Source organism: Lycium ferocissimum, chromosome 10 (genome assembly GCF_029784015.1).
Source record: "Lycium ferocissimum isolate CSIRO_LF1 chromosome 10, AGI_CSIRO_Lferr_CH_V1, whole genome shotgun sequence".
Lineage (NCBI taxonomy): Eukaryota > Viridiplantae > Streptophyta > Magnoliopsida > Solanales > Solanaceae > Lycium > Lycium ferocissimum.
The window spans coordinates 26375666-26395450 of NC_081351.1; the positions used below are offsets into that span (position 1 = coordinate 26375666).

At 33.9% G+C, this 19785-nt stretch overlaps 2 protein-coding genes across 6 annotated transcripts; one reads left to right on the forward strand and one right to left on the reverse strand.

Annotated features, from left to right (window-relative positions):
* Positions 1 to 113: 113 nt before the first annotated feature.
* LOC132033046 (uncharacterized) lies at positions 114 to 5818 on the reverse strand. The gene is made up of 7 exons (XM_059422902.1): positions 5523 to 5818; positions 5113 to 5202; positions 4255 to 4335; positions 3999 to 4130; positions 2646 to 2864; positions 2227 to 2319; positions 114 to 558 (listed from the first exon to the last, which is right to left on the reverse strand). Exons 1-7 carry the CDS (start codon positions 5712 to 5714, stop codon positions 397 to 399), a joined length of 969 nt encoding a protein of 322 aa, XP_059278885.1. The 5' UTR covers positions 5715 to 5818; the 3' UTR covers positions 114 to 396.
* Positions 5819 to 8562: 2744 nt separating this feature from the next.
* On the forward strand, positions 8563 to 17000 carry LOC132033047 (WD repeat-containing protein DWA2-like). 5 transcript variants are annotated; one of them, XR_009408655.1, is made up of 15 exons: positions 8567 to 8886; positions 8966 to 9049; positions 9583 to 9715; positions 10502 to 10613; positions 11807 to 11906; positions 12932 to 13059; positions 13653 to 13722; positions 14713 to 14801; positions 15007 to 15052; positions 15353 to 15426; positions 15538 to 15608; positions 15681 to 15739; positions 16265 to 16322; positions 16468 to 16544; positions 16628 to 17000. XR_009408655.1 is itself a non-coding variant. In XM_059422904.1 (14 exons), the coding sequence occupies exons 1-13, from the start codon at positions 8842 to 8844 to the stop codon at positions 16304 to 16306; spliced, it is 1053 nt and encodes a 350-aa protein (XP_059278887.1). In that variant the 5' UTR covers positions 8567 to 8841; the 3' UTR covers positions 16307 to 16322; positions 16468 to 17000. The 5 variants fall into 5 exon arrangements, 2 of the variants coding, with proteins under 2 accessions (XP_059278887.1, XP_059278886.1); XR_009408654.1 differs by having other exon boundaries at positions 8569 to 8886; positions 16458 to 16544; XM_059422904.1 differs by having other exon boundaries at positions 16468 to 17000.
* The last annotated feature ends 2785 nt before the right edge of the window (positions 17001 to 19785 follow it).

Sequence of the window (19785 nt, forward strand, 5' to 3'; positions counted from 1 at the left end):
CACATGAGTTGAAAACCTAATCAAAGTCTGAAAAAATCAAGTTGTCGAACAATGAATTGGAAACCACAAAATTTCAATTCCAGTAAACAACAGGTGCATGTTAGAGGGCGAGGAATCAGAATAACTCACATAAGTTGTATTGTGTATCAATTTTTAGTACAGTTATCTTTGTATCATCGTTTAAATGACGCGCTCAACCTGAGAATAATAGGGGGAGTGGGGCTGGGAGGTGAATGCAGAAAATGCACTAAAAGCAATTTCCGCTTGTCCTCCCAGATAGCCGTACAAGTTCGATAACATTTTACTATTGACCCCCCTCCACCAACAAAAGCTCATGGAAAATGCATGTCGCTTCAACATTGATATGCTAGCTATATAGACACTTCTCAGAGGTGCCTAAATATTTTCACCGGGAGGCAGCTCAGCGAGCTTTGGAGGAGTACCTAGTACCCGTTCCATATCAAAGCGGACTTCAATATTCCGTATACTATAACCAACCACCATGAGCCAATAAAGCAGTTTGGCAAGTTCTGGGGCACTTGTCTCCGTTACACTAGTCTGCATTCCATATGAAAGAAAAAGAGAAGCACACCAACAACCCTTGTTATATCTACATTCCAATACTTGCTGCATATTATAGAAGTTAGAACAAGCAAAACTATACATACTTGGGTTGTGCGGGCTTTGCCTTTGCTATCTTACAATAAGACATGGTAAATACGCTTGGTCTTATTTTACAAAGTTTTAAGGAGAACATCTTTGTTAATTAGGTTTTGACACTTCTTTGTAATCTTTGTTAATTAGGCTTTGACACTTCTTTGTAGGATCCTATGAATAACAATCTCAATAGTTGATAGCTAATCTGCTTTGCTCAAAATAGGCACAAGAAGAGGGAAGTTTTGAACATGTCTCCATCATAGAAGATCTGAGGACACACAAGTTAATCATATTGATTGAAGTGAAAACTAAATATCTTTTTTTTTTTTTTTTTTTTTGATAAGGCTGATATGTAAACATCCTTCATATGTACAAAAGCGAGAAAAGGCCATAAATAGTCCCTTATCTATGGGAGTAGGTCTAAAATGGTCCCTTAACTATATACTTACCGGTTTTAGTCCTTTAACTATTCAAAAACTTATCAAATTTGGTCTCCATCTATTTTTTTATACAAATAGCGTACAAACTCATAAACCTTCGTGAGATTAATCGTTAAACCATTCCTCAGACCTATATTTCTCTCTCCCTGCTTCTTTTTCGTCAAGTTCCTCTTGTTAAAAAAAAAAAAAAAAAAAAAAACCGGACTTACATTCCTTATGTTCCATAGGAACTTGGAGTCAAACCCGGGTATGTTCCTTGGCATTAAAGGGCTTTACCACTAGACCACTGATATTTTTTGTTCATATACTTACATTGATTTAATTTATCTTTGTTTTTTCGCTCTAAAAACCGACGGACTCCGTCTCCATCGGTTTTTTATAAAAAAAATAAAAAATAAAATAAAAAACCGACGGACTCCATCGGTTTATTTTAGAAAATAATATAACAAATAATTATATTTTTTCGCGCATTTTTGTGCAAAAAATAATCGACGCAGTCCGTCGATTTTCTTAAAAAAAAAAAAAAGATTTAAAAAAATTATTGAAAAAACCGACAAAATCTGTCGGTCTTTCCGTTGGTTTTTTCCATCGGTTTTTACCAGTTTTTTAGTAGTGTTTGAGAAGAATGGTTATAGAAATTTTGTGCCTGAGTTTGTCTTTTCGAATTTTAGAGACTCGAGAGCGACACCAGTGCCAGAATGCTCTTTTTTTTTTTTTTTTTTTTTAAAAAAAAAAAACAAGAGGAACTTGAGGAAAAAGAAGCAGGGAGAGAGAAATATAGGTCTGAGGAATGGTTTAATGATTAATCTCATGAAGGTTTATGAGTTTGTACCTGTTTGTATAAAAAAATAGACGGAGACCAAATTTGGCAAGTTTTTGGATAGTTAAAGGACTCAAATCGGTAAGTGTATAGTTAAGGGACCATTTTAGACCTACTCCCATAGATAAAGGACTATTTATGGCCTTTTCTCGTACAAAAGCCATGCCCGCCTGAATTTTTTAAGAATCTTTGCAGATATGAGTCAAGACAATGACCAGTTCAACTGATATTTCTTTAAAAATGAAAGAAAGCAGTAACACAAATATACCATTTGTTAAGTTCAACAAGCAATCTATGAAAATGTCATACCTTCATTTGACTAGGATCTGAAACAGCTAACAGACGCTTAATGAATGCATTCATGGCGAGCACGACATCTTCTCCAGCCGTACTGCTTAGCTCCTGCAATATATCATTATACAACAAAAATGAATAACCTCCTCCATTTAGAATCAACAATTTATACAAATAAATAAACACACTCAATTACTAGGTTGTATCTTTCCTGTCCATGGGTTCAGCAGCAGTTCAAGATTTGTGAAATAGGTATAACTCGTCTATAGTGGTCATGTAAAATCAGAAAAACCAATACAAAACAAACAACATTTAAGCAATAATTACCTACGCTAAAGCATCCTGGAGCATTTAAATACCCTCCCCAACTACATTAAATCATCCTAGAATGTTCAAATACCCTCTCCCCTAATTCAAGTAGCAAGCCCTCTTACCTTGAGATTTTGGGGCTCAAGTGTCTTTAGATATTCCAGCAGCTCATTATAGCCATTACCAGATTTCCTTTCCATTTGACGATTCAATTCCTCCACTTCTGCTTCAAGTAACTCAATATACTTCAAAGCGTCTATTGTTTCAGGACCTGTAACATTATTCCACCTTATGACTTCTCCAGTCACCTTTTTCTGGGTACCCGACGCATAATCTGGTGAATCCTGATCAGTCAAAGAGTGCTAAGTTACTCAGCAGAAATATTGGCATTGCGACAAAAGGGATTTAAGCAGATGTTCTGATAATGGCAGAAGGGACTTCACGTTTTCAAGCAAAGCAAATGTATTCAGATGAACCAGAAAACAAAAGGCGGGAAAGAAGAGTCATGAATGTAAAATCACCAGTAATGTAAGAACATCTTCATTAGAGACTTCTAGTTGATAGTATGATATGTCAAGTCCAAGGAATTATAGCTTCAACTGCATTCATTTTAAGTAAGTTTGTGAAGCACGATGGACAAGCAGCAACCCCACTCATAAGGATTTTAAGGTTCGAAAAGTATAGTGAAAGGGCAGCCTGGCTCAAAGGACATGTGAAGAGTCGGGACTTGATTCTCAAACATATTCATAACCCAAACAGTTATTTCTCGACTTGATTAGTTTTAGAACAAACGGAACAAAGATTATAACACCCTACCTTCCATCAACATAAGTTTTTTTTTTTTTTTAAAAAAAAAAAAAAAAAAAGGTAGGGAAAATACAATAAATAAGCGAAACATAGACGTGGGGACAAACTGATAGCCTCTCTCTATGAATAGGTTTGAAAGTTCAAAATCTAATAAAACCTTTCCCTGATATTCAATCACCATTTTATTGTGACATCGTGATCTTTAAATCAAAACGATGTGATTTTCCAATCAAACTTTTCCGGAAAACAAAGAGAGATAAAAAAGAAATAGCTCTATGAACAGATTGATTATTGATATCATTTACCGTTCCGTCTCTTGCATTAGGCAGAGCAAGTTGACTACCATTCTGAGTTGGAATATGTGCACCTTCCTAAAATAAGACAATGGATGCTCTCTTCCTATCAGCCGTATGTAGGGTAATATCACTAAACTTTCATTTGCCTGTTTTGTCTTTTTACTATTTAATGTTAAATGTCTTTTATCCTCCAAGTGATGTAAGAGGCTTCTACATGATGAAAAGGCACGAGTAACTCCAAAAAACCAAGACAGGTTGAAGATAACTATCTAAACTGAAAATGATACATTAATTGGTGGTAAACAGAATAATTCATTTAGTCCCAGAAAATGGCAACAAAATCAATTTGCAGCACACACACCAGAGAGAACTTACCTTTTCCTCCTGTGCTTCAGGAAGAGCAGCCTGTTCCAGGCTTTGTTGCAGTTCTAACCGAAATTGAGCATTCCTAAACATATATCCAGTCATCAACACACTATACATAAGCTGAGCAAGATTTTCGGCGACCTAAGGAAAAGTCACCATCGCCCAAAATTAGCATCAGCTCCTGAGATGACATATACATCCTTAATAAAAGGACGGCTCATCTCAAATATCATGGCTTGCAAGCCTTGAGATCATAACTACTTACCGAGGTTACAGTAATGGCAAAAAATTGTGGAGGTAATGTTCCAATCATATTTGTCACTGTTTGGCGCATTGCCTCAACTACCTACCACAGATAACAATTATCAGAACATGTTTACATTACCACCTCAAATTTCAGGCAAGTTTCTCAGCTACAATAGCTGTTGCAGTTATGTATACTTCAACTACAACGACAAAAACAATAGCTATTCATCAATCTGAAACTAGTTGAGTTCCCAATATGAGTCCTCGATATCCATTCTGCTATATTTGGGTCAATTACGTAATGGCCAAAAATAAATTTGGTTTATTTTACATTGCTTCATATCTGAATCTACCAGTTTCTTCATTATTTGTAACAGTTCTTTACTTGGCAGGCTGGAATCTTTCTATTCCATACATATTTGTTCCTGAGCTATTTGGCATAAATAAAAGGGGTAAAGTCTTTGGAACACTAATTAGTATCTTTATCACATTCAGCCAAAACTTATTTGTTTTTGTATATAACAATATTCAAAGTATGAAACTTTAGTGCTAAGTGGCCGTTTGGCCACAAAATTTTTTACTTTTTTCCATAGTCGAATTCTGGAAACCATGTTTGGCCATAAAATTCTGAATTCCAGAATTTTCAGGAATTTGAAAAACACCAAAAAGTTGTTTTCACCTTTTTCACTCCAAATCACTCACAAAAAATCAAAAACAACTCCAAATTGTATTCATGGCCAAACACAACTCCAATTTCCAAATACCATATTTCACTTTGAAAACAAAAACTACTTTTTTCTAATGTCACAATTTTCATGTCCAAACGGGCCCTAAGAAACACAAAGATATTCAAAGTATGAAACTTTCTTGCTAATACCTGTTGCGGTGCCCTTTTGACAAACAACTCCATGAATTCTGGTTGTACATTTTGCACATACTCCAATAAAATTTCCCTTCTGCTCTTTTGCTGCAATAAGCCAATAACATTATTAAAGTAAAAAATCTTCAAAAAATTACTGTCACTAACTCCACTAATTCTAAATAAAGTACTACCTCTTACTCGATTTATGTGGCACAGTTGGAATTTCGAGATTCAAACTTTGACCGTGAATTTGGACATAAAGCTTTAATTTTTTCGAAATAAAAATTCTATATACTATAAATCACAATAATTGACAGCTAAAAATATTCCGGTCAAATGGTTGACTCTCAAAATTTCAACTGTGCCACCTAAATTGGGACGGAGGGAGTAGTAGTAAAATACAAAGAGTGAGAAATTGAGTGTACCATAGTGCCATTGGGAGCTTTAGAATCATTTTTACTGTCACTTTCGTTGTTATTTTGAGCTCTCAAACAGAATTTTTGTTTGCGAAAATTCGATTGGAAGCTAATTAAAGAACAAAGCCTTCGATTACTGACAGATGACGAAGAAACATAAGACTGTAAGAGAAACGTTGGTTTCAACGTTAGCGACGACATTTTCAATTGTTTCTTTTTGGATAATATATTGTTTTGTCCGTCGTTAAAACCCTATTATCTCCATTAACGATAACATGAAAAGCTTATTGGAAGAGGAATGAGCCAAGTAGTATTACTGTGTGAGTGAGTGATGATTTTGGGCCTGTCGGGTCATCCAGGTAGCCTTCTGATTTGTATTGGGCTCACTCCACTATGTGAGACTTTGGACTCTTATCCGTTTTGTTATGGCCAATTCGCACGAATTACTCTTTAATTTTTGTCCTCAAATCGCTGGTATGTAATTTTATTCTTCAGCACTTTAAGTAGGGGTGTTCACGATTTGGTTAAAAATCGATTCAAATCGAAAATTAAAATCAAATCGATTAAATAAACCAATATTTACTTATGGGTTAGATTTGGTTTGGTTTTGAATTTTTAAGAACCGATAATATTTGGGTTGGTTTTGGTTTTACTAAAAGCAAACCGAAGAAAAAATCGAACTGAACCGACAAATTTTATACATAATTTTTATAATTCTTTAAAAAAATTTATATAATTTTTAAGCAAAATTTTATTTATCTCTAATAAGCTAATGAACTTTATAACTTAAGCCGATTTTAAAAAAGAAATTCATGAATTCAAACTCATTTATTCAAAGAAACAACTATATGAGATTTACCTAAATTTATTTTTTGTATTTCTTATAAACTTTATTCACTTTATTAAACTCGTAAATCCTAAGATTTTTTCTCCATAATGCAAGAAACTATAGCTACCACAATAAAAAGGTGATAACGGATTGTAAATTGGAAAATGATAGAAAATTCTCTCTTAATTGTAGGAACAAATCATGAAAGAGAGAAATACCGTTAATTTTCTTAAAAATCGAAAAACCGGCCCAAACCGATGGATATGTATTTGGTTTGGTTTGGTTTAATAATCTTAAAAACCGACTAGATTGGTTTGGTTTTGGTTTTAACCCAAAACCGACCCATGAACGCCCCTAACTTTAAGTAATAAAAAAGTAGCTGAAAATATTCCCGACATCGAAAAGAAAAAAAATCTGCTCTACCTTTGACCTAATTTCGCAAGGAAAAGTTTCATAAGTTCTGTAGGAATTAAGTTATCCCGCATAACTTCATTTCTACAGAACTTATGCTGACCAAGAAAAAGTTTCTATAAACTTATCTTTGAGCAAATAAGTTACTATACAACTTATGCTGGATAACTTCATTTCTACAGAACTTATGCCGGACAAGACAAAGTTTATATGTAACTTTTCCCGACCCTTGCTAATTTTTATGCAGACTCTGTTGGGGATTGAACTCAGAATCTCTAGTTTCGCGGACCACCGAATAAGGATACTTACCCTACAAATTTTCATTAAATGAGAAGCTGAGTAAAAATTAAAGACCAAAATTTGAGGTGCAAAAATCAAAGACCAGTCCGAATGAAGGGCAATCCGCACAAGGAAAAAAAGAAGAAGTTAAAATTACACCACAAGTCACGATATTAAAATTAAGCACGTAAATAGCATAACGTTTCAAATTCTTCAAAAAGAACATTGTTTATTACATTTAAGCACTTGAAACAAAATTCTGTCTGCTCCTGCTCTACTTCTTTTCCTTTTTTTTTTTTTTTCCTAGCATTCAGACAAGCGTAAGTAGCAAGAATCATTCTCAAACAAACCAAACTAATCGTGATTTCAAAGTAGGAATACAAGTTCACTTATGCAAAACCAACATATATCATCAATTTCCACGACGCCAAGAATACAACATATCATACTAAAGACGAAGCAAATTACCTCTTTAAGAAGTGCAACAGCCCGTAAAACGAACAACGTATTAAATCAAAATTGGGAACTAGCATGGCGCCAAGCAACACTCAAGTAGGTCATAACGATTGTTATGCAATTAACCAAATTAGGAGTCGACACATTAAATATTTTATCTCCTTTAAACCAATTTAAGATTTACGTCATGGTAACTTTAGACATTTATATATAAAGTTATGTTTAGTAGTTCAAAGTTCATATATACAAGTCTGGAGTTGGAGACTACGTACTACTTGACGTCATACATCTAAATGTTTGAAATTCGAATTGCACGAATGATATGTCAACTTTAGTCATACATGTGCTTTTAACAAGCAGATTGGGTTTGGCTAATCTTCTAAAAAAGTACTTTTGAGTGTCAAATTACAAAAAATGACAAGTATCAATGAATGTTTACTATCAAGATTATTTTCTGAGAGAGAAACTATTTTGAATTTCTATTATGAAAAGTTTTTACTTTTATTCAATTAAAATTTTAAAGTACATATTAAAATTTTCAATTAATATAATACATAGATAAATAGAAAAAAAAAATTAGATATTGATATAATATCAATAGGATGATTTAAATATACTAGAAAACTACAACCAAAATAAAAATCAAAGTCATTCCACAAATTTTAATTCAACACAAAGAATAATTAATTAGAAATTAATGGATTAATGAGGGATATACTTGGTAAATATGTATTTATGGTAGAGATATTTTTTTCTTGAAAAAAATTATTTTCTGCTTCTGTTTTTTTTTCAAGAATCAGAAATTTCTACTTCTCTTCAACCTCAGGAAAATTGCTTATGCTTCTACTCAAAAGCAGTTTTAATAAATGGTCAAACACCTCAAATATTAAAAAAGTGTTTGTTCTAAAAAAAATAAGCATTTTTGGCCTCAAAACGCCAAACAAGCCAAGTTTGTAGGAAGGAAACGATATTTCTTTTTTCTAATTTGATTTTTAAGTTTAAAGTATTTAACCCAAAAAAAAAAAAAAAAGAAGAAGAAATATAACAAATGCGCCGCTTTTTTCATCTTTCAATAGAAAAATTATGTGAAACTGAAATTTGAGAAGCATCAAATAAAAGAGAGTAACATAAATTGAGAAGAGAGGTCAAAAAATTAGAAAGTGGATTAATAGAAAATAGAAAATTAAACAAAATGAAGAAATAATTAAAAAAAAAAAATTGAACTGGAGAAGTATTTAACTATATCGCAAGTTGCCGCGAGTGAGTTAGAGCTGCAGTTGAAGTTCCAAAATATCGTCATTTTAAGATCTGCCAAAAATTTTAACCGCTAAAAGCTCTATACACTGCGATTCAATGCAAGGAGGATCTAATGGAATTGGTTATGGTCTCAAATATCAGGTTAAATCCCTAATCCTCATACTTTAATTTCTCATATAAACCCTAATTACTCACTAATTAATCTCGTTTTTCTGTTCAGGCACGATGCATCGCTGATGTGAAAGCCGATACGGATCACACCAGTTTTCTCACCGGAACTCTCAGCCTCAAAGAAGAAAATGAGGTACTTAATTACCGTAATTATTTCTAGATCATCCTTAATTTCATAGTAATGTGGCATTTTATAGGTATGTTTGATTCGGCTTTCTTCAACTGGCACTGAATCACCTTAATAACTGTAATTAGTCCTAATTAATTGTTAATTTCATAGTAATGTGACATTTTATAGGTATGTTTGATTAGGCTTTCTTCAACTGGCACTGAATCACCTTAATAACTGTAATTAGTCCTAATTAATTGTTAATTTCATAGTAATGTTGCATTTTATAGGTACATTTGATTCGCCTTTCTTCAACTGGCACTGAATCACCTTAATAACTGTAATTAGTCCTAATTAATTGTTAATTTCATAGTAATGTGGCATTTTATTGGTACATTTGATTCGCCTTTCTTCAACTGGCACTGAATCACATTAATTTCCGTAATTATTTTTAATTCATTTTATGGGTATATTTGATTAGGCTTTCTTCAGCTGGCACTGAATCACCTTAATTTCCATAATTATTTTTAATTTCATTGTCATGTGGCATTTTATAGGTACATTTGATTAGGCTTTCTTCAACTGGCACTGAATTGATCTGTGAAGGTCTGTTTTCTCATCCTAATGAGATCTGGGACCTGGCTTCGTGTCCATTCGATCAACGTATATTCTCTACTGTTTTTTCGTCTGGTAAGTTTAGCGTATATTTGACTAATTAGTTCATTGTCTCGTTTTTGTAGCATTGTGAATGAGTTGATCTGAATGCACATAGTTTATTGTATCTTCTGTTGATCTTTTAGATTTGTTAGATTAAAAGTGGAATTTAGTATCTGCACCTGACAGTTCTCTGTAAGCTTGATCATAAAGAAGTTCTATCTTCATTGTTTTAGAAGTTAATGTTGTTCAATAGAGTGGAACAGATACAAAGGATTCATATAGTTGAGCTGACTAATCTGGGATTGATGCATAGTTAATGAGTCTCTACTTTTTTTTTCTTCCGGTAACTTTTACAATATCTTAGATTAATGATTCTTCTTAGTTTGCTGTCTAATTTTAAGAGCATTGGAATAATTATCTGCACCTGACAGTTCTCTGTAAAGCTTGATCATGAGGAAGTTCTATCTTTGTTGTTTTAGAAGTTAATGTTGTCGATAGAGTGGAATGGATACAAAGGATTCATATAGCTGAGCTAACTAATTTGGGATTGATGCATAGTTAATTCAAGTTGATTGGTTGAATTACACTGCTCTTGGTTTTGCGTGTTTTGATATTTTTGATAATAGGAGTATTCGTTTGTTTCTTTTGATTTTGTAGCGTTTTTATAATCAGATCATATGTTGATTTTGTGTAACTGTCTGTTTAAGCAAGATCACAAGGAAGTCCTTTGCATTTGAATTGCCTTTCACAGTGTTCATTCAAAGTTAGAATGCTACTGCAGTTGGTGTTGATGGTTTGATATGCTCTTTTTATTTGTAGGGGAAACATACGGGGCAGCAATATGGCAGATCCCTGAGTTGTATGGCCAGCTTAATTCTCCACAACTAGAGAGGATTGCGTCTCTTGATGCTCATAGTTCGAAGATAAAGTGGTAAGTTTTTTTTTTAATATGGTACACTTGAACCTCTTACCATGGCCCCTTAGCTCAAAAGATTTACATGCTTGTAACAAAAAATAGGTATGAATGCTTAAGAGAAGAAATACAAGACGCATTGTTGTCCAAAACTCTGCTTTTACTTTGGTCATCCTAAACTCTGCTTTTGCTTTGGTCATCCTAAACTCTGCTTTTTCTTCGGTCATCCCTAAACTCTACTTTTACTTTGGTCATCCTCTACTTTGCTTGTTCATTTAATCATTCCAGTGGATGCTGCCCTTGTAATATTTAATGCTTAATATTGGAACTTATTCAACCAACAGCAGATTCACATATTAAACAACAACATACCCAGTGTAATCCCACAAGTGGGGTCTGGGGATGGTAGGAAGATTCACATTAATTGTATCTTACTTTACAAAAAAGAAAAAAGAAGCTTGAAATTACGATCCTATGAAATCCTATGCTAATTAACTCTTATTATCATTTCACACGTCGCATTAACTCCTATTATCATTTCCTTCTGAAAAAAAAAACTACTATTATCATTTCCTGTGCTACCTTAACTCTTCTAATTTCCAATGCTACATTAGCTCCTATGCTGGATATATTGATGATATGATTTCCAGCTGTTACATTGATTGCTGATGTTAATTCTAACACTACTTTTCGACAAAGCTAACCTATCTCCAAAAGTTGTGGAATGCCATGATTCATGAGTGCTTCAAATATATTCAGAAATGCAGTCCTTTGATTTTGGAGGAAAATCCTAAATACTTCAAAGTCATAATTTCTTTCTGTGTTTCATTTCATGTTTATTCCCTTTCTTTGATTTGTTCTCCGAAATGAAGCAATTCAAAAGTTATTGGTCTCAACTAGTAGTTCTACTGCATAATCAAATCAGTGCATAATCTTAAAAGTACCGTGAGCTCTTTGAGATGGTGGTCAAGTAATTAAAATTCGATTGCTGTAAATTACTAACAAATTGGTTCTTTATTTCGTGATTGTGATGTTTTAAGTAGTTAACAGTTTAAGATAATTCCCTTTTGGTTTATCATGCTTCAAAGGCTCATGCTTTTTATTCCTAATTTTTCTATTAAAATGGTGAGCCTGACGGAGTTACATATTAAATCGAAGAATTATCTATTGCATTTACTCGGACACTAAAATGTATTGCAAATGATGGGCAGCACACTTTGGTGGCCAACAGGAAGGCATGACAAGTTGGTTAGCATTGATGAGCAGAATCTTTTCCTCTGGAGCTTTGATACTTCAAAGAAGAATGCACAGGTATATTCCAGAATATGGCTATACTTAGTGCTGCTTTTGTTTGGTATTCCAGTTTACAATTTTTTGACCCGGACATGCTTTCTTGAACAATCATTTCTTTTATGCTACTACAAGAAGTATATCATTATTTTGCATGAGAAGGGGTTGGAGAAGCAAAGCCACCGTACATTATACTACAATTGTGCATGAGTGTCTACCTTCTGATAGTTTGAAAATGCTGTGAACTAGGAACTTAGGCATACTAATGCTCTTGTGAGCACATATAGGATGAAAGCTGATGAATCATATCAAATGGCATATATGTTGGCTAAAAGTTCACTGGTCATCGTTAGAGGTTCTAAGTACTGATCTGTTTGATTACTAGAAGTAGATTGCTCAAAATAAACATGTCATTTGCATTCCATAGAGTGCTTCCATTACAGCTAAAACCTAGATTATTGGCCTGGAAATAATATTATCTTGATGATGTTCTTTTGGTTAGAAGGCTTGTAGATAGTATCGTTTATCCTTTCATATTAGTAGTCACATTATCGCGATATAAGTTCTTATGCTTTGATTTCTGCTACTATCTGTTATTCTGTACTTTGATTATCTTATTTTATCTGTGATAGCCACTGCCCCTTTGCAAACTGCTTCATCATGGCTTAGTCGCTTTCGTTATTTTCATTTCCATATCGCTTTGAATTTTCTTGGCCTTATCTGACCTCTTTTATGCTTTCTATTGAGCCGAGGGTCTTTCGGAAACAGCCGTCCTACCTTGGTAGGAGTCAGGTCTGCGTACACTCTACCCTCCCCAGACCCCACGGTGTGGGATTTCACTGGGTTGTTGTTGATCTTTTGGTTAGCGTATCATCGTGCCCTTGTTTGAACTGCAAGGTAGTCTGTAACTTACCTTAGGTTTCGATGTGTCTCATCTTCGGATACCACTGTTCTTTGCTTCCAGAGAACTTCAAGCGTAGTTGTAAAAGTATTGTTACTTCTGATTTGTGGGGCTAATTTTTATTCAGGTCTCCTGCAAAATTTAGGTACAATCACAAGAATCAGCAGGTGTGCTACATTCTTTATCTGGGGGCGCCTGGGATCCTCATGATTATAATGCTCTAGCACTAACATCTGAATCATCAGTCCAACTTTGGGATCTACGGACAATGAAGTAAGTGAACATGGTACTTAATTTTCTATATTCTGTTTCATCGGTTGTTGTTAAGTCACTGTTCACTTGTGAATAAGCTCAAGATAAATCATACATGAAAAGAATGTAAAAAGTACTTGGAAGGTAAGTAGCTAGCATGGCATGGACAACTATGTCTCTTAGGACAAAATATACTTTGAAATAGGGTGCAAAAGAGAATATTTTCATGTACTTGGTATGCCTTAATCTATAAGAGGAAAAAAAGCCACATAAACAACAGACTCCCATCTATTTCATAGAATCCAGTGTTATAAACTATAGGTCCAAATCATTTGTCATAGATTAAGAAAGAGACTGAATAGTTTCAAGGGCCTAAAGATAACATAGTGCATGCTTATAACAAAAAGGGTAAGAGTTTAAGGCACAAAATTTGCCCACTTCATTATGTAATTGCTTTTTTATGTACGTGTAAAGCAATTTCTGCTTTGTCCTATTACTTGAATGATTATCAAGGAGTAAGGGTTCTGTTTGCACAATTTTACCACAACAACAAAATACCCAGTTGAATCCCACAATGTTTGCACAATTTTACATTGTTGTTAATTCTACTGCAGGAAAACGAATTCAATTGATCATCCCCATGTCCGTAATTTGGATTACAATGTGAAGAGAAAGTATATGCTAGTAAGTAGTTAGCTTTGTGATGTTATTAAGTTGCATCGTTCCCTTGATTTGTTGGCCATTTGCAAATGAAATGACCTTTTTGAGTAATTGTCTTTGAATGTGTGAAGTATCTCAGCTTTTTGCCTGTATGCGCATGTGTTAACATTAACAATGTTAGGAGTTGACACTCTAATGTGGACCCATCTTAGGAAACATTTTTTTTTCGTTTTCCTTTTTGATTTTTCATACTAACATTTCAATTCCAATATGGAAAGTGGAAAGGTACTCTTGTTGCTGCAAGAAGGAAAGAATTTATTTTTATTCTTTAATGTATACTGTCTTCAACTTTCTAATTTCTGTTTCCTACTAGCGATCATTATATGGAGACAGATTGCATGAGATGAATGTCAAGACATGGAAAGTACTTCCTTTGAAGTGTATGGCTGTGGCCTGGTGTTTCGGATGGCTCTACTTCTCTTTCAGGCTTCTGGTTTTTGCTCAATGATTTGTTGTAGACTTCTGAAGTCACATGTGTTTTTTAATATCTCCATCTACCTAAATAGAAGTATGTTACCTTTAACATGCTCAGTTGAATATGAAGATGATTATCCTATGTGTTCTTTTAACTTTTTCCGGCGTTAACAATGACCTAGTTGATGAATTTCTCCGTCATTTTTGGAACACTGCTTTTAGTTTCTTTAAGAGAAAATAAGAAGATACCAAGTAAGACATCAAAGTGAAATATGAGTTGTTAGTTGGACTTAATGAATCTTGTTTTGTCACCTCTGTATGCTTTTGGTTCTCCATTTTTTTAATAAGATTCAAATTGGGTACACACAGGAGAAAGTGGTAATAGTACTCTATGTGCAAGGTATTGTTATCATAACTTTGCCATCTTAATTTTGAACTGTCTGTTTAAAAGGTTCAAATTAGTTCGGTCTTGGCTTCTTTTTCTTTTCCTTGGGAGAAAGTAGGCTTTCGGTGTCAGTGAAGATGTGTTGAATTCTGCAGATAACAGCTGAAGATGAATCTGGGATACATATATGGGATCTTAGAATGCTGAAGTTTCCAGTCCTTGACCTCCCTGGACATACTCACTGGTACTACTTTGTGGCAATAATGAAGCTGCTTACCATTTCTTTAATCAGTTGAGTTCTTGATATAAGATTATTCTCTGGTCCTTCAGTATGTTTTTCACTATGTGCCCTACAAATTAATGGATGTCAACTTTTTTGGTTACTTTAGAAATTTCTCTTTGGTTTTCCGTTTCCATATTGAGTAAATGCTGTTGATCTTTGTTCACAGGACATGGACCGTCAAGTGCAATCCCGAATATGAAGACTTAATTCTGGTTCTCTCTCTCCATTTCCTGTATTTGTTTGTCTATCCTATCTATGTACAAAGCATATTTGTGCACACACCCTCTGAGCCACAGTTTTCTGTGGTGAATTTTCCAGAAAATAAAAGCAGCCTATCTGATGCTCTTTAGATATAGGATGTCTAACTTCTTTTAGCTTTGTAACTTGAACTGAAAGCTCATGGCAGCATATGCCATGTCTTATCTACTATGCATATGGTTTAGTATTAAGAACAAGTTGCGCGTTCTACTTTCATCATTGATATTTTGTTGCTGATACAAAATCTTTGGTAGAGTGCTGGAACTGATTCTGCTGTCAATCTGTGGCTGGCTTCTCCTCCTAGTGGTGACAAACCAACTACAGAGAGGTCCTTTCCGTAAACCCTCCATCCTTTCTCTGCAAAAAGAAAAGCCAAAAAAAAAAAGCACTTGAAAAAGAACTTCTCCCACTGTATCTCATAAAGTTTGTGGATTTTCAGCTTTGACTCCCCTTATAAGCCAGTGGATCCATTGCTTAATTCATATAGTGACTATGAAGACAGTGTATATGGTAAGTACGCACTTGCTATTGTCTTATCAGCTAACTTCTAAGCAGCACTTGACTAGTCCTTCTTGGTTGTAGGACTTGCTTGGAGCTGTCGAGAGCCGTGGATATTTGCATCATTGTCATATGATGGAAGGGTAAGACCTCTTATTGGTATTTGTCAGAACCAAGAAGAAAATATACATGTCTGTGGAAATTAACCAGCATATTTTTGCAGTCTTGAACTACTCTAGCTTCGATTTGCATTAACAATAGGAGGTATTGCTGCAAATGCTATTGGGTTTTTTGGACAATAGGCGATAATAAATTTTTTAATGATAATTAAAAAAAAAAAAAGTTTTGATAGCCGTCTTTAGCTTGTTCAATTAGTACATTTATTTAATATCATCGTTCTATTATTTAAATATTTATAATGAGTATGAAGTGAAGTTATAATTTTCCTTCTGGTTGCATCTGTGTCTTTTCTTGTGTTGGAGTTTTGAGTCCAGATTTCAGGATGACATAGAAAATGTTCCCACGATAGTGTATGTGTACTTTGGTAATTTGCTTATTATTTGTAGTACATGTTAAATACTCGAAGAGTTTTGTCTTCCATTTCAAAAAAAGTCTTTAAGAGTTTGTCTTGTTATCAATGAGGAACTGAAATTGTAGCTTCTGAGCAGGTGGTTGTAGAATCAACAAAGCCTCATCTTCCAAGAAAATGAATCAGAACAAGCCGAAGTAAGTATCGACTCTTGATCCATCTTTTGACCTCACTATCCCTTTGCCATTACTCATCTCTTTTTATGTTTGTGTCACTCCAGTATTATGTCCCCCTCCAAACCTGTATTCTTGAAATTGAACCATGTGTTGTAGAATCTTGCAGGAGATCTCTTTGATTTTATCCAGTATGACGTTTGCAGTTCATTTTTATGCGGGAGCTTCTAAGCCTGCAACTTCACTCCAGATTGAATTTGCTTAAACGTATGGCACATGGTCATTTACATTTTTCATTCACTTTAGTTTGTGGTCGTTTTATCTTTGCACGTTTTAGAGGGTCAGAAAAGAGTAATGTCACATCTTCGCATCTTTTCGATTCTCTTTTCAATGAACTTCTGACCAAGGTACTCATAATGGGACCCACTCAATGAGTCAATGTTATTATCCAACTATGTCACAAGGTCACTAAAGTAGACTATTCTTCTGTGGCCAAGTATTAAGTTCTATTTTGACGATCACTTTTCCTTGAACACACAGAGAACCTGGTCCATGACGCCCTAATCTTTTACTGTACTCGTTTAGTTTTGCGAAAATATATTATGCTAATATTCCGTAAAAACATGAGACCCTCCCCTTGTGATTGCAGTTTGTATTTCAGGCTGATTAGTTGATTTGTCTATCATATGATTTGAGTATGCATTTATCGATTTGGCATAAACATTGAGTCCAACACGTTTTTACCATCTGATTTGTGTTAACAATGTGTATGATTCGTGGATGATGCAAAACTGCCAAATAATGTTTGAAAATGGAGGGGAGGATGTGGCTCTAAAAGTTTTAATCATTAGATTTCCAAATTGGAAATGTGTTGCCCCTTAATAGTTATTGAATTGACTCTAAGCTTATCCAAGCATACAGGGATAGCATATCTACAACTTGTCAACAGTGATTCGGTTTCCTAGTTCAACAGCAAAAGTTAGGGACAGAATCATTTTAAAAGAAAAGTCGTCTTTTCATGTACACGTGGAGCTGCTTTCCACCATGAAAGGTGTGTCAGTAGTCAAGTGTTAGGATGATATGGTGAGTCAGCTTATCCGCAATGTTCAGATTTCAACGTCAGCATGTACCTCTTGCCATGTCATCGGACACTTTCTTGTCGACACGTGAAGAGCAGCGTATGGTTCTACTGTTGTCTCGTTAGCATATTTCCTTTTTTTCAATCTCATTGGTTTTTACCCCCAAGTAAATACTTCTTCCCTCAAAGTTAATAATACTGACATTCTTTTTTAGGCCTTCTTATTATAACAAAGAGGGATAGATAAAAGCGAGAATAGAGGGGTAAAAAGTGAGGTTTGGAGTATGTACCATTTGAGATGCGAAACAGCGAATATTACCAGAAATAGGCTAGTGTAAGTTGTATTGGTCTCAAATCCTGCATGTGGGTGACTCATATTTTGAAAAGTAAAACAAACTCCCTGAGCTTTGACGGCTCGTCCATTCATGTTCATGCTCTTGTTAAGTATGTATTCTCTTCAAAATTTAGTATACCAATTTAGCTTGATGAAGGTCACAGTGAGACCAAATTCAAATCAGATCTTTTATTTAAAGAAGAATCGGGATGGGAATGGATTACCTCATACAATTGTTTAGAAAAAGTCTGAAGACTTTTGAATGAGCAATTAAGAAAGCAACCGCGAGGAAGCGGGTGTAGGACAACTTTGTCTCCTAGTGGCGGGTGGAGTTTTTGAGTTACGAGTTGAACTGAAATTAGTATTTTTAACGGAATTTTTAACGTGGAAACCCAAAAAAATTCAGCATATATTAGTTATGAACTATATAATGTTAAACATAAAATGAGTTTATTGTTAAACTCTTAAGATTGAGCCTATTAAGTTTAAATCTTTGATTTGCCTTTGTTGTCCAGTAAGACTTAGCTAAATGACTATTTTTCGTCTCTACCGAAAATTAATTTTATTCTCCTATAATTTTTATTTTATTTCATTGATAACTAAAATCACATCTCAGTTACTGATGGTATCTTGCTTGATTAGTTTTGTGAAAGCAGACACAGGAAGTGATAATTCAAAGAAATGTATTACCGTTTCAGCATTTGTTATATTGTTGCCTGCCTTGATTTGGTTACAATATTATGCTTTGCCAACTCTCACATGCAATAACTCGCGTATGCCTTATTTAATTGCCTGAATAAGCAAATATGACATGAACAAATGGAAGCAATATTAAAGGGATTATTTTTCTTGTCTTTAGTATTTTTAGTTTTGTTTCCGTCTCACTCTCTACGTGTAAGGCAATTTTCACATTTCTTATCAGGTAAATATAAACATCCTGGTTCTGGTGAATATTTAATGAGTAATACCATAAATGGCATAACTAAAAAGTAAAAGAAAAACTTGTGGGAAAAGCGAATCACAATGCCGAAGAAAAAATTACAGCACTTTTCACATTTCTTATCAGGTGAAAATAATATCTTGGTTCTGGTAAATATTTAGTAGCCGTTTGGCCATAAAAATTATCCACTTTTTTTCAGAAATTTTTTTCACATTTTTTACTTTTAGGCGTTTGGCCATAAATATTCGGAATACAACTCCGGAGTTGTATTCCGGAATACCAAAAACAAGAAAAACTTGTTTTTCAATTTTTTTTTACTTTTTTACATTACATTTCACTAAAAACTACAATTTCAAAAACTATGGCCAAACACAACTCCAACTTCAAAAATTTCAAAAAAAGTGAATTTATTTTTGGTATTTATAGCCAAACGGCACCTTAGTGAGTACTCCTAATGCATAAATGGCATGACTAAAAAGTAAAAGAAAACTTATGGGAAAAGCGAATCACAATGCCCAAGAAAAAAATTACACTTGGTTAATTAGAACCTACTTTTTCTTTAATATAAATATACATTTCTTTTTTATATTTTTAAATTTAAAAGTTTAAAATAATTCAAATAATTTCTCGGCTAAAAAATGAATGATTCCATTATATGGTCAACCTTTTTTATATGTATATTTTTCTAATAAAGAGAAAAAAAAGAAAACCATCTGAAGTGCACAAAATTGTTGTTTATTCTAATATTCAATGAACAAAACACAAGTGTACACACACATATATATCCCTACACTTTTAATTAAAAGTTTCAAGTTCGAACCTTGAGTATGAAAAAAAAATTGATAGGGAGCTTCTCCCCTTTAATGGACCTTGTAACACGCTTTTTTTGGCCATAAGAATTATTTACTTTTTTTCCAAATTTTTTTTCACTTTTTCCAAATTCCAAAGACAATTTGGAATTTGAAAAATAAGAAAATAAGTTTTCACAATCAAAATAAAGTACATTTCAACAAAAAATACTATTTACAAAAATTATGATCAAACACAATTTCAATTCTAACTCAAAAATTTCAAAAAAAATGAAAAAGTTTTTTATTTATATGGCCAAACGCCTACTAAATGAGTTGGGATCCCA